This window comes from Phoxinus phoxinus (genome assembly GCF_949152265.1).
Source record: "Phoxinus phoxinus genome assembly, chromosome: 21".
Taxonomy (NCBI): domain Eukaryota; kingdom Metazoa; phylum Chordata; class Actinopteri; order Cypriniformes; family Leuciscidae; genus Phoxinus; species Phoxinus phoxinus.
The window spans coordinates 10308605-10321010 of NC_136896.1; the positions used below are offsets into that span (position 1 = coordinate 10308605).

The following is a 12406-nucleotide window of genomic DNA, read 5'->3' on the forward strand; positions in this document are numbered from 1 at the left end:
GCCAGGGGTGACCCCTAACTGTACAGTAAAGCTGATCCATGGCAGAGCGCGTGTGTATGTGTGTGTGCTTGAACGTGAGCTCCAAAGTCCAAACTCCATGCCAACCCAATGCTAACTCTATAGTACCTATGAGCAGACACACCTAGCGCTAAGCCCTGTGCCCAGACTGAAGATCTCATAGCTGGTAAGTAGGTCAGTGTATGAGATTCCACAGGGTAGGAATGAGACCTCTCTTGGTGTGGAAACACTGCAGGCTGTGTAAGTGTGCAGCTCTTGGGTGTGTTGCTAGGCCTTAGCTGCCTGTATGTCTCATTATGGGCCCTGCTGGAGGAGACACCAGCCACGAAGACTAGAGCCTGCAGGGCTATTTATAGAGCGTTCTTAAGGGGCCCATAATCACCCAGAAAAGAGAGCAAGAGGAAGAAAGAGTAGAAGCAGGGGGGCACACCTTTTTTGGGAAATAATCATTATATTTCAAGAGTCTCATTAAAAGAATTGTTGCCGGCCATATAAAACGACAACTTTAAGACCAAACACAAGCCCTCTCCACAACGAATCAGGTAGGACTATTGGGCATGTCATGTCACGTGATTAATATTCATGATACAAACTAATGTCCCCTCCATTTTTCAGATAATATCTACGGCCCTTGGGTCAAAGACAGGCATTCTAAAAGAGAGGGCTGGGCGATATGTAAAAAATATCTTATTGATAATATATTTTTATGATATTAAAAATATCATATTATCCTTTAGCCCTGCCAGAGACAACACTGCTGACATTGTTGATGTCACATAGCATTGTGTCTTTATTCATAAGGTCCGATGTTTCTTTCTTTTCTCTTTTTGGCGTTTTTGCCCGAGTAGACACATTTCATGATTATAAGTTTAATTTCCTTAATTATGTTGTGTAGCGCTGTTTTAAAACTTGTTGTCAAAAAACGTATTTGTTATTTAAAATGAATTGGTTCGTTCTGCATAAGCGAAAACGCTAATGTTATTGTTTTTCTTTCTGGTTCTCGAGTTCTGAGGTCTCCTTACTCCGTTTATAACGAAATTAAAATAATGTTTTATTTATTTAGAAATAGAAGTAATAAAAAAATATGTTTTAGTCTACTGCAAAAGTATAACGCTTTAATTATGTTACAACAGAGCTGCCAACATTGGAAACTTGAGATATTCAAAGCACCATAAAAGCACCGTAATTTTTGTTTACAACAAAACCATTATATATACCGTATACATATTATATATATATACCATATACGTATATGGTGCTTTAAATAACAAAATGTTCATTACAATGGTCATGGTTTGTGATTAAAATAATAATAATTATGCACACAATTATAATATTCGTGCAGTTACTTAGGCTGCTAAAAAAAAAAATCTGTTTAACTTTTTTTAGACTGCACATCAAAATAAAAGAATAGGCCTACTTGATCATATTATTTTTAAAATGGGAGAAATCGCTGCTGCCTCCGAATTTATAGGATACAGTTTTTTTTTTCACAACAAAAAACGATTTTTTTATTTTATAACAATTATTCCTGACGATAATTATCCGATTACAGAATTGTAGTCGATGTTCTACTCCCAACCTTACTAACTATCTAGAAAATATTAAATTCATGCTATTCCATGTGAAAAAATGTGTATGGTTACTACAGGTCTATGTGAAATATATATATTTTTTTTCCCAATATTGCCGATGATCATCTAGTAACTGTCTGTTATAATTGCCATTGTGATACTTGCGAGTTGCGAGACATCGTCGATATATGATATCATCAAATTGCCCAGCCCTAATGGAAACATTAATGGATCAGCAATCTACGCCGTGTTCCTCTGGTGTGCAAGCACCAAATGCTACGTCAGCCTTCATGGACTTTAATAGAGGAACCCTGTCACCATGGGAGACGGTTTGTTTGTTTAAGTGCCTCGTCATGCATGGAGGATGGCTGCTCTTAAAGAGCTAGAACTTCTTTATGGGCTTTTTAGTAGTATGTGCTCACTGAAGTTTTTGCCTAACATTCTGAGGGTTTCAGGTAAATTGCTGCAGTTTGGCTAATACACAAGCCAACACCTGCTAGGCAAACAGAGCACAAGTGCCTTCTTTTGCTACTGTGTTTGAGGTATAGCTCAATATCTATGCTGGATCAGATAACGAGATTGGGAAGAAATGTTTTAACTAAAAATGTTCTTGGTCTGACTCTTATAGTTTTGGGGGGAAAAAGAAAGAAAGAAATTCTTCTAAATGATGACAGAATTTTAATTAAGTTATTCCTTGTAGAGTTAGCTTAAAAGCCCCTTGCCTTTAAACTACACGTAGCTAGCAATAGTACAGATATTTATAAGATCTAACACACTCATTTTTGTCTTTAAACTCCTATTATGCACCTGTTATAGTGCCCCTTGTGACAGTGCTGAGAATACAGTCTGCATTCATGCTGTTTAATTGCAATATAGACATTTCAGAACGATACATGAAATCAAGCTTACTTAGCTAGAAGCATCTTTATACACATACTTTTGTAGAGTATGCTTTAGTCCCAAGTTTTAAAAGATGCCTGCCTCGAAGGATTGTTTGGAGAATTCGATTTAGAAGCAATGTGAAAAAAAAATGTCAGTGGGAGTTTGTGAAGAGGGCCAAGGTGAGAGGTGAGGGGATGGAGGAGATCAGGCTGGGGTCTCTGGCTCTGTGCTGTCAGTGTGTTGAGAACCCCCCCAGCGGTTCCAGCTTTGCAGTAAATACGGGCCCCGCGGACCCTCTTCCGCCCCGGGGCACACAAACCCCAGGCCTGCCCACATTCCTGCTTTATTTTCCTGGTTGCAGATTGCCTCAGGCAATCTTAGCTAGTGGGGTGTTCTTTTCTCTTTTTTTCTTTATTTACTCATAAAATGTGTATTAGAAGAACTAAGCAAGTGTGAAGAGCCTTCGTGTAGACTAACTTTCAGTTTCATCTAGTGTTGAGCTACTCCTCCTACTCTTCTATCCCTCCACCCCTAGCCCCCACTTCCAGCATGCTTCCATCCATCCAAAATGAAGGCTATTTGAATGTTTCGAGTAAACATACGAAGACAGTCAGACACACACACACACACACACACACACACACACCCAAACACATGCTTTCTCTCTCTTTTCACGTTCTCTCTACCTCTCTAGAGATGGGAGTCTCACAGATGGGCAGATCCCTTCTCTTTGGATCAGTGAATTTCAAAGAGCCTGTCTGGGTCATTATTATGTCCTTTCCACACAAAAAATCTCCTCTTGAGAGAGTGAGTGTATTAAGTGCGGGTCTGTATGTATCCATGCATGCCTTTTCCTCAGCACCTGTGAACAAAAACAATGGGCTTTTTATTGTTGCTTGTTCAATAGGAGTGATATCACAGTATGCAAACTTGTTTTTCTCTATATAAACCTAGTAACAAGCACTTGTGAAAATCTCTTAAACATAATGGTTGAGCATCTTTAGTGGGAATCTGGCTCATCAAGTGCTTGCTGGACTCCAATTCCAGCCTTCTGTCTTCAGATTTCCTTATGCACATTGTGGCTGGAATGTTTTCTGATGCATTGCATTGGTTCATCCCATGCCAGACAGCTGAAAATATATCCACATCCCCGATCTTCTCTGACAATGTAAGCATCTGATTTGTCTGATTGTGGAAAAGCCTATGTCCTTAATCCCAAAACAAATCGAACATGCCATTTACATCGTTTAAATTTGGTTATGACATTTAGTTGATTTTGCTCTAGTTTTCTTACTGTTACAAAAGCTTCCATAATCTACAATGTAAAGAAGATGTCTGGTTTAAAAGTATTTGTCCATGAATAATAGTTTTTCTGCAAAGGTCAGGTTGCAAAATTCTGATTCAGTTCAGATGAAAAGGTTTAGCCAGAAAACCTGATTAAGCAACTTGTGGTCTCTAGTGTTTTCTCTCTCTGTCATTCTGACTCCTCTCTCTCTTTCTCCCCGAAGACTCTAGGCAATTGAGGGACAGAGAGAAAGTTCATCCCTTTAGGAAGATTTAGAAGGCTCCCTTGTCTTTCACTTCATCAGAGACAATTGAGTCATTCATTCCTATTGTAGCTGCGCTGAAGCAAGGCAGGAGAAGGCGAGGCAGGGCTTGAGGGTTTGCTGAAGGGTGGGGGAGGTGAAGGGGAGCCCCTGCTGTTGGGGCCCCAGGACAGAGTGAGCACTTTGGGTATGTCTGATGGCTGGGGTGTGTGTGTGGGGGTGTGGGGGGGGGGGGGTTCTCCAGAGCAATTTGTCACATCAGAATAGCACTTGAGTTACGTGGAAGGGGCTCCTAGCTGGAGAGTTTTTAGAAGGTGGAGAAGAGGCATGGGGAGGTCAGAGGTCATGGCCTTCTCAAACCCAAGTAGTGCATCTATTAGTGGGCCAGGGGTGGTGGAGGGGCTTGGGCTGTGAGGGAACACTGCTGAGACTTTGGCACTGGTCTAAGCTCAGCTTTCCTTGGCATGCTTGTAAAACCTGCAGGAGGGATTAGGCCAAGGGAAAGGTCTAAAGTGGATACGCCTGTCAGAGTATGTGCACTCAGCTTTCAGCACCCACACTGGCCAAGGTGTCACCTTTCACCCCATCCAAACTAATTGGCGCAGTGCCGGAGCACAGAACATCACCTGGCACCTGGTCACACATCCATACATTTTTCTAAGTAAGACTTATTTAAGTATGTTCCACAACATTACATATATTTGCATTGAACAAGCTAATTCCAATAGATTTTTTTTTTAAATTTGGCATTCCACCCATCAACATACCCTTTAGTATCCCAGCAATTGTTCAGCTAGTCGGAGGTGGGTCTGTTAGTCCAAAAGTTCCTCCAGACTGGACCACAGGACTGCACCCTGCTGTGAATCCACCATTAATTACCACTGAGCAGTGCAGTTCTGAAAGCCGCATACAGTTTACAACTACAATTTCACTTCAAGGGTACTTGCTGAAATGGTGAGCCACAGAATTAGACATTTTTCCTTTGCTCTTTTTCTGTCTTTGGAAAAGTGGAGCTTGGAAGAGTGAAATCTTAAAGGAGGCCCGGCAAGGTCAAACAAACTCCAGTGATAGGCTGAAGGAAGGGAAGGCGTGAATCTGTTTGATTGGATAGAGGAAGACAGAGAGTAGGAGCTGAAAGATTGACCCTGATTGGCGTGGCCTGGTCAGACACTGGGATGGATTTGATTCTGATTTTGTGAATCACTTGGGCCAAGTTTTTTAATTTGAATCAGAGCCCAGTGGTTGATGTCCTGACTGCATCGGAGGCCAAGTTACAAGGCCGACTGACTTGTCAGAAGTTTCCTTTGGGGATCTGATGAAGTATAGCAGCACAGCGTGCATTAGGCTTAAAAAAGAGCACTTTTTTTATGTGGAGTCTACTTTAAATACATTTTTCATGTTATGGGCTAAGACTGCTTCCAAAATTGCCCCCAAGGTTAAGAAATTGAACCCCAGCTGCTGTGCTGTTTTTCTTCTCTTCCTACCTTCCTTGGTTCCTTCCTTCTTTCCTTCCTTGCTTCCTTTCTTAAATGTTTTGACATCGGCCAAGCCCACATGCAAATCCACTCAACTCTCCTATTTAGCTACATGGATGGTTTGAATGCTTATTTGAATGTATTAGGTCAGTGAACAAAGCAGTGGTTTCCAAAGGTTTATGCTGCTGTTCAGGTTTCTCATAATAACAGCAATTAGGGCCCAGTCAACCCCTGACCTGCGTAATTCAGTGAATGGAAAGTTCACACTGGACCATCACACTTCTCCTGATGAGACACTCATAACTTTAACCGTAATACGATCTAGTCCTACCCTAGTCTAGGTCACATGTTCACAATCAGCTGGCTGTCTCTAAGCCTCTGTGGAAACAGGTTAAAAGTTCAGGGGTCAAGTTCACTTGCTGTGGTCTAATGGACTAAAGCAAACCAGTTTTGGGACAGTAACAGCAGGTTTGTAATGGGTCCCAGCATGTGATCTCAAAATGAGAGGAAGGGGTCACTCAGGCACAGAGGGCCTGGTCTGCTAAGCAGACCCTGCAGTCCGTAGGTGAGAATAGACATACTACCCCAGAAACTTTGTCCATCAGCAAGACTTCATGTCAGAGTTCAGGCCTGGGTGTGAGAATGGAGATATTAATGGCAGAATAAAGATGAAATGCTGACTTTTGAGTGAACTGGATTGAAATCTCAGACTTTTACCTATTAGTTCTGTGTATGAATGTTGAAAATGTAATTTTATATGTATTGAGCTCTCAAAAATATTGTGTTTTACAGTCGAAGAATTTGAATGTCACGGAGCTCTTTATGGTGATTATTTCAATCTACTAGCTTTTAGAAGGATGTAAGGGGTCATGAAAGGACTGTTTGCGTGTGTACAGCTCTGATAAAGTCTAGGTCAATAATTCATGGGGACAGTCGCGACAATGACTCATTGCCACACCCTTATTATGTGTATTTGGAAAAATGCTGAAGTCCACCTGGAATTCCAGAGGCCAATAAAATATTTGGGCATGATTAATAAAGGAAGAACAACAAACATATTCACCTGAAAGCATTTGAGTGTGTGGTTTAAAATGTGTTGTCATTGCAGCAGAATACGATATCCCGTCCTGTACTTGAGTCCTTAATACGGTTACGTACACACACAGTTCAGTTATTTATAGGAGTGACAACCGAACTCGCACCCGTAAATTTTCAGGACTCACAACCGCATTCTCGGAAAACGCGCTGTGTGAACACTGAACAGAACCGGACTGGACAACTAGTTGTCTGTCACGTCATACAGTGCGAGAGAGCTGCTCTGCACTGCACATGTCTGTGTGTTGCGGGTGTTCGGTAACTCAGACTGTTCTCCACCAGAATTATGTGTGCGACTCAAATGTTCCGCTCTCCACCTAGATGTAAACGCTGCTGTCTATAATATTAGATTTTTTGCCGGTTCGATTTTACTCTAGACGCGATATGACTTTTCAGTTTTATGGACATCACCATCTTTGATAATACTTTGGTCACTGTCACTATGGTTACTGGTAAGACAACACACTTTATATTTAAGATGCTAACTGTGTGAACAGGACATTTCTGTAAGTAAATGCAGTTGTCAATACCAAAAACTGAAAGTGTGAATTGTTAATCTTAAAACTATTAGTTTAAATTCCACCTCATACATAATTTATTTTTTGTTTACTTTTACTTTCTATGTCACAGTCATTATTTAAAGATATTTTAGCTCTTATGTTGTGTTTCCCTTTGTCCCTTTGTTTTCTGCATTGTTAACATGTTTTTCTTTTGTTTTTCTCCATTTTTTTCCTTTCTGCCATCCAGTATCTACAGATGAAATGGCCCCTGCTAGATGTTCAAGCAGGAAGTCTTCAGAGTAGACAAGCACTTAAAGATGCCAGGTCACCTTCTCCAGCACACATCGTTGTAAGTAACACCCATGAGTCACAGCATTTACAAAGCCTTTTATTCTATAGCACAGTCCATGAAAACAAAAGTACTTTCTGTATCCTGTATTGTTTGGTCCTTTGGGACCTTACACTCCTCTCCTAATCTACAGCTGTCAATTGGATGTCTAGTGACCTATAAGAAACCGAAGACCAGATTGTGTTGGAATATTATGTGTCATATGGGTGCTTGTTTTGTAACATGGCTCCTTGGAATCAAATTGGTGAGATATCATTGTAGCTCAACAGAGGATTTTTCCCCCGTTTGGATGCCGCAAAGTGGCAGAGGGCAAGACCATATTTTTCACACTGGAGACAGATAATTAATGCCCATGCTAAGTTTGGTTCAGGGAACGAGTGTCTGGAGTAGAGATGCTATGTTTATTTTGCAGTTTTATACGCTGGATCTGCGGGTGCTGTTATCCATGTGCTTAACTCTAAATTTATCATTCTTTTAAAATCTTTAGGTGATAAGGGATTCAAGGTTAGCCTCGCTGCTGGGCTGAAGTAATGATATGATGTTAAAACGTCACTTTATTGATTCCCTTCCTTGGACAATAGACCAAATTTGATTTTGGCCTTTCCATTGTGGTTCAGGAGTTTGGGGGCTTCATTGTGTTTCCATAGTTACTGGAAGCAACAGAGTGCCTCCAAGGTCATGTTTAGGAATCCAATAAAACTATCCATTGAATTCAGTACAGTATTTTGTCAGAGAGATGAACAAATTCTGTTTTGGTCATAATATACAGAATTGTTTCTATTTGTTCTTACTTCAAATAGGAGTGGGTTGTTTGTTTGTTTATGTTTACATGGTAATGTGATATATAATGTGACATACATTTCCAGCTGATTTTTAGTCTGTCTCTATTGTCTTTTTGAGGCCATGCATGTGAGATTGCACTCCTAAAAGTTGACAAAATACGCATTTAAAATATGCAATCTTTCTCTTCTGAACCGAAAGTATAAAATCATGGTTGGCTGTAACATTAATTAAACGATTGACTATTTAAAGGGTGTTTTATGTATTTTTTCCCTTCTTATCTAATGCGATTTTATATAGACTACCTTTCAAAAGTTTGGGGTCGGTAATAGATTAACTTTTTTTTTTTTTTTTAAAGAAGTCTCTTTTGATCACCAAAGCTGCATTTTTTTTTGTTTCTTAATACAGTAATATTGTGAACTTTTATTAAAATTTTAATTTAGAAAATAAAAATGTAATTAATTCCTGTGCAGACAAAGCTTTCGAATGGTAGTGTATATGCTGTATGCTACTTTTTTTTTAAAGCCTTTAAATACTTTAAAGACCAGCTGTCTAATACTTCTACTGAATGGGTAGTAAACTATTTTTGCATTTAAATGTGGGGTAGCCACCCCATGTGCAGTTTTTAAGAGAAAAGAGAAAAAGAAAAATGATTGTCCTCCCTCTCTGAATCATTAAATGTGTGGGAGGTAGTTAAGAACAGGCTCAGGTAAATACTGCACTTGAGTTTTATCCCTCTGACTCATGGGGCTGTAAATGCTTATCAGCACAGAGAAGTTTTTTCTATTGCCTTTTAAAACAGCCCTAAAGACCTGCAATGAGAGAGAAGGATATTTTGCTCTATATGGCATATTTAGCTATTTAGCATTTGGAGTAATTTATTTATGCGTTCATTCGTACAATATGCAGTTTGTTTGATCAAGAACTGACCTATTAAGTTCAAATTAAACGTGATATTTTGCATTGTTTCTTCGCACTTCCATCTTTTTTCTCTCCCTCTCGATCTCCCATTCGTGCTGTTTCTCTTGTGCTGACGTGTGTTTGATTTGATGTTTCCTTGGTTTGCATCATGCCGTTGGTGAGTCTGTCTGGAGACAGTTGGTATTGTCAGGGAGAGATAACTGTGGAATGCTGTATTTTTTCTCTCTCTCAAGATGGACTATATGCTGCTGTACGTGAAAGCCTTATCAATAAATTGTACCGTAAACAGTAGTTTCTCTTCCCTGTCAAATTGGAAGAACACCTGCCCACTTTGACCCATGGCTCTGAAGACGCCTGTCTGCTGTGGACTGATAAGAGAGCGCCGATGGGTGTGAGATAAGGAACATAAGCCGAAGTTCAAGTGACCCAACAATCACCAATGAGAGAGATACAAAAGCACAGGTGGACAGCGGGAGAGAGGAGGCGATACCGTAAAAGGGCAGTGTGGCAATGAGGTAGATGAAGTGAGAGCAAAGAACGAGTCACAGATAGAGAGAGACAACACGAATGTCTAAAAAGTGCATATACGGCCAAAAGAGAGAGAAGCAAATGCTTCATAAATTGTGTTCACACAGCAGCATAATACAGTTCTTAGTCTGGCTTTTGAGTGCTAGGTATGGTTATTTTCATACACTGTTCTGTTATAAACTGCATTTTATAACCAAAGTGACGATTTAAAATTGTTATGGCTATCATGAGAAAAGAAAACGTTGACGTTGATTATGTGTTCATATATACAGAATCAAAGACGCTCCTCTTATGAACAACAGTGGTTGAGTCACACCTGTATGAATGCTTGTTTCTGCCTTTAAAATATTAAATAAAAAATATGATAAAAAAAAAATAATAATTGTGAGATAGTTGCAATTGAGAGATATAAAGTCAAATTTATGAGAGAAAGCTTGTTTTTACTTTTATTCACTCTGAGGTGAAAACAGTCTTCCATACACTAGTTAGTAAGTACTATCGTCAATCCCAAACACAATACTGTGTGTGACTGTATCCATAGAAACAGTTCACGCATAATCCATCAACCTTTTATCTGTCGCATGTGGCCGTAGAGGTGCTACTCCACGCTGATCTATGAATAGAGCACAGGAAGTGACCCTCTGGTTTCTGTCCACGCCCATAGAAGGCAGTGCCAGGATGGTTGAAGTACTCAAGAGCCCCGCAGGCTTTTCAAAGCCTTTTAGTCCCACACATTCAGCATGCATTTACTACCTGTTCACAACTCATAAAGAACCCATCACTGAAAGGTACCGCAGGTCGTTTGTCCCACTGCCATCTACACTAAGTTTTAAAGTGATTTGTAAAGCCTCATTCTTTATATAGACTGTAATATAGACATGACAATTCAGACAGGTAGACTGCAAAACACATGTGGCGTGTATTTGAGTCAGAACTCAAGGACGGTATGAGCGGAGATCATGCGATTGTAATTCCAGTGGGAAGCAGTTGGAAACAACGAGGCGAAAGGAGATTTCCCCACATCTGTGACACATTGGCCATTCGTTCCGGGATCAGTTTCCTGTTCTCGTTCTGTATGCACAGCTGTCCGTCGGTGTTCTGTAGTGTTTCCCCATGTAGTGTTACTTGGTGTAGTAGATGCCATATACCAGACTGGTATAGCCAGATGTTTGACTCACAGCATAAGGTCTGGTCCTTTCCAGTTTTTTGTTATGGCCAAGAACTGTCTACATCCACAGAAGATACTCATTTGAAGGACATGTGGTTGTACAAAAAATAAAAAATAAATGTTTGTACACTTTGTGATCAGAATTTCATTTTTTCCCAAATTAATAAGTACTGATTATTTCACAGACCGAAAACTAAGTGGCAACTAATTTAGAAAATGTACAGTGGGTATTACTTACGGTAATCATTTTTATATTATATTATATTATTAGTGTTATATGCCAAGTTTACACTGGATTGTGTGTGTGTGTTGTTCTTATTCTTTTTTACATATAGATTATTTTTATCTAACCCATTTTTGTCAGATTCAAAAATTTATGAAATAAAAGTTTGCTGGCTAACAACCATTAAGAGGCATTTTAAGTTCACATTTTAATGCCACTCTCTTAAATAATGCTGAGGCAAAAGGATACACTCACACACACAACCTCATGCAGGCATACTACACATCGTCTAATACACACACACATATACACACTCACACACATTGTCCTCTTGCTCCAAGTCTTGTTGAGACTGGACAATGTCTCCATTGTTTTCTGGGCTTTCACATGCAGCAGGGGACGGCTGGAGTGTTAACTATTTCCCCACGAGGCCCCACAGCAGTGTGCGTATGCGTGCAACACTGTGTGCAAGTGAACCAACGGCCGGCAAACGCGGGAACAGTTAGAACGCAGGGAAAGGGGGGAGAATAGGAGGGGTGGAGCTTGGAAGAATAGCTGGAGGAGTCCTGGTCTTCTCCTGTATGGTAATTAGTATTGAGGAAGTGATGGAATGTGTTGCGTTTTGACAGAGCGGGACCTCCCACCTGAACCGCCGTATGATGAGGGCATGCTTGCTGTTTGCTGTCAAAACACGCCTGCTTAGTAGCTGAAGTTCAAACTGCACTTAAAGTGTATTGAAATCAATGTTAAAAATAAAGTCAGAGTAAACTGAATGAATAACACACATACAGTATGCAGGACATTTTCCCAGACTCCAGCTGAGTAGGAGTAGCGCCTCAAGCTAGCACGGGGTCTGTAGTTTTTGCCGGGTAATTTGCTTCCTTTTTTCGGACTGAATGGTGGTGCACCTGGACTGGCTTGACAATGGCTGGGAGGGCCAGAGGCATGCTGGGAAACCCCAGCCCCCTCGCTGTTAATGAGGACCCCAGTGTCACAGCCACAAGACACTGAACCAACTGTCTTTTACTTCTCTCCTTCCCTTTCTACTATTTCTCACTTTTCTTGCTCCTTCATTCTCTGTAGAGCCTCCGCCTTTTCTTTCCCATCTTTTTTTAGTGCTGCTTGGTGCGTAGTGATGTAACCCCGGCCTGTTGTGCCACTTTTGACAGGACCGGGACCTTGTGAAACCAGGAGATGTCTCTGGCCTGAGACCTTTGGCCAAAGCTTTGAGAACATCTCAGCACATGATCTTATGTAGTGCATGAAAGGCCTCCCTGGAGCATTTCCTCTACTTAAACTCAGGGAATGTCAACAAACTCTTTTACTAGGGACCTGGTGTCAAGGTC

The 12406-nt window shown here is 40.6% G+C and overlaps 1 protein-coding gene across 22 annotated transcripts in view; it reads left to right on the forward strand.

The window, feature by feature from the left end:
• tcf7l2 (transcription factor 7 like 2) overlaps positions 1-12406 on the forward strand; it is an 84784-nt gene that overhangs the window by 19794 nt on the left and 52584 nt on the right. For all 22 annotated transcript variants that reach the window (XM_079596204.1, XM_079596207.1, XM_079596208.1 and 19 more), the window contains exon 4: positions 7339-7440. In XM_079596204.1, coding sequence (XP_079452330.1) covers positions 7339-7440 — 102 coding nt within the window. The remainder of the gene's footprint in view (positions 1-7338; positions 7441-12406) is intronic.